The sequence below is a fragment of the Lampetra planeri genome, chromosome 36 (assembly GCF_965212315.1).
Source record: "Lampetra planeri chromosome 36, kcLamPlan1.2.h2, whole genome shotgun sequence".
Lineage (NCBI taxonomy): Eukaryota > Metazoa > Chordata > Hyperoartia > Petromyzontiformes > Petromyzontidae > Lampetra > Lampetra planeri.
This window is the reverse complement of record NC_136142.1, coordinates 1,298,233-1,302,970: the sequence shown is the minus strand read 5'-3', so window position 1 is coordinate 1,302,970 and position 4,738 is coordinate 1,298,233. Positions and strand designations below refer to the sequence as shown.

The 4,738-nt window shown below is 58.2% G+C and overlaps 1 protein-coding gene across 1 annotated transcript; it reads right to left on the bottom strand.

The window, feature by feature from the left end:
- Positions 1–1,458: 1,458 nt before the first annotated feature.
- LOC144730684 (transcription factor HES-1-B-like) lies at positions 1,459–4,083 on the bottom strand. Its single transcript, XM_078611363.1, has 4 exons — positions 3,832–4,083; positions 3,363–3,458; positions 3,149–3,236; positions 1,459–2,809 (listed from the first exon to the last, which is right to left on the bottom strand). Exons 1-4 carry the CDS (start codon positions 3,943–3,945, stop codon positions 2,154–2,156), a joined length of 954 nt encoding a protein of 317 aa, XP_078467489.1. The 5' UTR covers positions 3,946–4,083; the 3' UTR covers positions 1,459–2,153.
- Positions 4,084–4,738: the final 655 nt, after the last annotated feature.

Below are 4,738 nucleotides of genomic sequence, written 5' to 3'. Positions count from 1 at the left end.
CCATACCCGACTGCAACCATCATCACATATCTTCACACAATAGTGTGATGCTTGTGGCTGTGACGATGTCGTGACTATAATAGCCACCGTACGCTCCAAGCTGATGCGGCTAGAAACGTGTGTGGCCATGTGTTTAAGTGTTCAAATCCCCAGCGCGCTAATCACTGCGCCACTGCTCCCACCCCCCGTTCACGATGATGTTGCCGCTGTGTGACGGGTCACTTAATTGTTGGTTGTGTTTGAGGCCAAAAGGCAGCAGGCGTGTGTAGGTGTTGAGTGCGTGTGTTTGTGTGTAGGGGATTGAGTTTGTGTGTAGGGGATTGAGTTTGTGTTTGGGCAGTGCGAAGTGAAATTGTCCAGAGTGGTATACCCAACGCGGCCGTGTTTACACAAAAACCATCGCTGGCCCCACATCTCAATCACCGCACGGCCCCCCCCCCCGACTCCACCCCCCCCCCCCCCTGACTCAGGCAGGAACATCGCGGGTGGCACCCACCCACATATGCCGGGAGGTGGACTTTATAAGCCAGTGGTGCCAATTCCACGTTCCTATGACAAACGACTGTGATGTCGCTGCGTTGCGTATGCTACCACATCACACAGGCAGAGATGATGAAGAATAAAGGACGCCGGAGGAGATGGGCAGCCCGTGGTGTGTGGAGGTGCTCGATTGACGACAGCCTGTGGCCAAAGTGGCACGGAAATTCTTCCCGATCTCGTCAGACCGCGGAAGCTGAGCAGGATTTTTGAGGCTGGACAACGCCTGGATGGACAACAGCCAGGCACAGGCCGAGTTGGGAGACCACCGTGCATAACAGGTGCTATCGGCTACCTGCTGCCGAGGGGATACGCTACGAGCAGCATCACAGCAATATCCACTATTGTACCGTTCTTCTATGCTCCCACGGCTAGGGTTCCCCTGCCTTCACCAGCCCGCATTGACCAGCGTGGTGAAGTATGGTCACGTGCTCCCCGCCCCTCCCCCATGCCCCGCGTGACGCCCCAATCGTGTGCTGCACGTGTGCAGGTCGTAGCCACACAGTGGTACTCGATTTAGAGACCCACCCCCCCGTAAGGATGATTATTACGAAGCCAAGTCAACGAGGGTCGTGTGAACCCATCCTGTCTGCTTGTCTCCACGGCCGATAAAGTAACGAGCACCACCCGGTGATGATCAGCTGGTCGTTTAATTGGACGTACTTGCCCTCGTCCCAGGTAATGTGGAATCATCCAGTACTTGCTGCTTACGAACGCCAATGGGAACGCGCTCTGCGAAGTAGCCACGTTTGAGCCACCGGGACACTTTCAACCCTTGACACTGGCGTCATGCGACTTGGGGAGTTCGCTACACGCATCAGATTGGAGAGGGATCGGTGCCAGTCCAGTGGGTAGAGGAGGAGGGGGTGGAGGGGGAAGGACGCGAGTGAGTTGGAAGAAAAGAAGAGCGACACACCGTTATAGATATATAAAATGTGTTCTTTTTTATTAACTACCATCACCGTGTCGAGATGATGATGGTGTCATATAGCAGCAGAGGCTCTTTTTTTTTGGTAAAAAAAAAATGTTTCACCGCCCTACAAGGGCGAATATCGGCACGCGTTGACGACACGCGCTCACTGCCGTCACAATGATGTACATCTTCGCGCATACGACATATATTAGGCATAATTTAAAAACAACAACAACAGCAACGAGAGTGAAACGTATTGACAGCGACCACGCTCTGTACAAAAATCGCGCTGAGAGGCACGCGCGCGGCTCTCTTTCACCAAACGAATCGCGTTGGGGCTTCGAACGTCGAAGACGCCGACGAGGAGTATTGTGAAGAAGGCACAATTCGCGTTGCGTTCTCAGGGAGACGCGCGTGGCAGTGATACGTTTGAGGCGAGGCCCGCAGTGCGTGTGGACACCACGGGGGCCGGAGAGGCACGGCGTGGTTTGATTTTCATTGCAAACGTCTGGAAGGAGAATTGAACAACAACAAAACCCCGTGGCCCAAGCAGCGATTGATCATTTGAGGGCCTCACGTGGGCACAAACTCTGGCTTGTTGTGACCCACGTGGCATATATTTTGTCTCCACGAGTTTCATCTCTGGCCCCATGAGAGGACGGGTGGTGGGCAGGGTGAGGGTGGGGGGGGGGGCGTCCATCTATCACCAGGGCCTCCACACGGCTGCGGAGGCCCTGTGCACCGGCTGGAGGGGCTGGCCGTGCCGCGCTTGTCCCCGCACGACTGGGCTTATGGAGGTGGAACCCAGAAGGGGGGGCGAGCCCGGCTTGACGGGGGGGCTGCTGGGTGGAGAATGCTGCTGCTGCTGTCCCTCGACACCGCCCGCAAAAAGCGGCACCATCACGGGCCCGGGCTGCTGGGGGAACCCGGCGCCGCACTGCGCGCCCTTGGCCATGATGAAGGCGAAGGGCCCCTCCGCCGTGTGGATGACCTGCACGCCAGCGGCCCCGTACGCGGCCAGGCGAGCGCTCAAACTCAAGGCGCCGCCGGAGGAGTTCGTGGCGGAGGACACCGATGAGTTGGTGGAGGAGGATGAGACGGGCAGCGCGGCTCCGTGGAGGGCGAGGGGAGACAGCGCTGGGGGGTTCCCCGACGCGGCGAGGGGGGAAGGGGAGACCCCCCCACCGGTCCCGGCGGGGATGCCCGCCATGGAGTCGGCGAGGTGCGCCAAGAGGCGCGTCCGCACCGCGGCGTGGACCCCCTCGCTGGTGGACAGGAACCGCGTCACCTCGTTCACGCACTCGCTGTAGCCCGCGCGGTAGCGGCCCAGCACGCCCGGGTCTGCTGCGCACAGGGCGGCTGTTGGGTGGTCGGGGAGGGGGGCAGGGAGGAGGGAGAGACGGGGAGAGGGAGTTGAGTGTCACGCTGCTTGAACTGCTACGCGGGAATCACGCGCGCGATCTGTGTTTTTTAAAGTCGACTTCGTGCACCACAACTTTTGAAACTTTAGAATTTTTTTTGGCGAAACTACAACATGCGCGCTACAAGATATCTGCCGGAGGATAGATGTATTTACACAGTAGCAGTAGTAAAATAGCAATGTATCGTTCTGTAGAATGAATATACCGCGAGCGGAGTGTGTGTGTGTGTGGCATGAGTGGTCGCGGTTGCGCAGCACATGAATGTTACGTTACTCACCGCTCATTTGGAGTCTCTGCAGACTTCTCAAATGTTTCACCGTCATCTCGAGGATGTCCGCTTTCTCCAGCTTCGAATGTCGGGAGCTCTGTTGGGAGAGGAGGCACATCGTTAGGTGAGACGCGCGCTTGGAAGAACGTTGTGAGCGAGTGGGCGATTGTTTAAATAAAGTTATTTGTTGTGTTGAACAATTCCGTCACGGTGCGGAACTCACGTCTTTCTTGAGAGCTTCCAAGATGAGGGCTTTGAGCTGATTGAGGCTGTCGTTAATTCGAGCCCTCCTCCTCTTCTCCATCACCGGCTTGGTCGACTGCAATGGCAAAAAGTTGGCGAAAGCAGTCGTTAAAGCAGCAATCAGCGACAATGAAAGCGAAGTCAAGGCGCGTGTTCAATGCGTAACAGTTGCGTCTGCTCTCTGTATATCCTCACCGCAAATATGAGTGCACAATTAACGAAGCCATTCCCTATCATCGTAATTATCATTATCGCAATATTCGTACCAAACCATCCTCGATCCACTGCTAATCACCCTTCGGTAATGAATGAAAGCAAAAGCTCAGCTGATGATTTAACTGAACACCCTATAATCGCACACTCAGCAACTCAGGTCGGCTCCTACGTAACGTGAACGTGACGCCACACGGCAGCCCGAAGCTATCATCATTCCCGTCGCTGGTCATCACCTTGCGATGCTCGCTCGCCGACTTGGGCTTGTCTGGGGGCGCCGCCGCCGCGTTGCAAGCGGTCGACGCGGCCACGGGAGACGAGGCATTCTTGTCGAGAGTGTCCACGGGCATGGTGATGCTGCTGCTGCTGCCGAAGGGTCTTCACGCCGAGTCGGTGACCAGAGACAGGCAGCTACGCGAGCAGCGCGCGGTCGGTGCGGTCGGTGCGGTGGTGGGAGCCCTGCGCGTGTTGTGGGTCACAACAGCCTCGTGGCTCGCCTTTTATAGGGGGCGAGACGCGTGTGGCTGGGTAGGGGGGTGGCTGGGGGGAGGGTGAAGGATGAGGTGGGTGGGTGGGTGGTTTGTGGAGTGGGGGGAGGAAGGTTTATGATTCTTGGCCGAGTTTGCTGATGGTGGCGGCGGGGAGGAGGGAGGTGGTAAGGTGGAGTGGGGGGTAGGGATGCCCGCAGTGGTGGTGATGATGATGATGGCTGTGGTGGCGGGGCCGGCTCGGGGCGAGGCGTGTGCGCGACCGTGCGCTGCGCGTGCGTGCTTAGGGAGCAAGGGGGTGCGCGCGCGTGCGCGTGTGTGTGTGTAGGGAGGGGTGCGCGTGTGTGTGTGGAAGGAGGGTGCGCGCGTGTGTGCGGGGTGTTGGGGGTAGGGAAGGGAGCGGGCTTTACATTCCTGGGCCGTCTGTGAAACTCCGCGCGACTGCTTTCCCACACTCGGGTCGGCCAATGGGCGCGCGTGCCACGGATGAGTCACCCCTGCAGGCACGCGCGGCCGACGTTTGGGAAAGGAGGGAGATGAGGGGGGTGGGGGTGGGGGATGATTGGGGGGGTCGCGGGGTGGGGGATGTTTGAGGGCGCGTGATGATGATGATGGGAGTTGGTGTGGAGAGATGTCGCGGGTGGCTTTTGGGTTA

Bases quoted from the DNA above. Each gene is read 5' to 3' on its own strand.
- LOC144730684 (XM_078611363.1), bottom strand. From the start codon at position 3,945: ATGCCCGTGGACACTCTCGACAAGAATGCCTCGTCTCCCGTGGCCGCG. The intron at 3,459-3,831 runs GTGATGACCAGC...TTGCCATTGCAG, and splicing joins CGGCGAGCGAGCATCGCAAG to TCGACCAAGCCGGTGATGGA. The intron at 3,237-3,362 runs GTGAGTTCCGCA...CTCTCCCAACAG, and splicing joins TGGAAGCTCTCAAGAAAGAC to AGCTCCCGACATTCGAAGCT.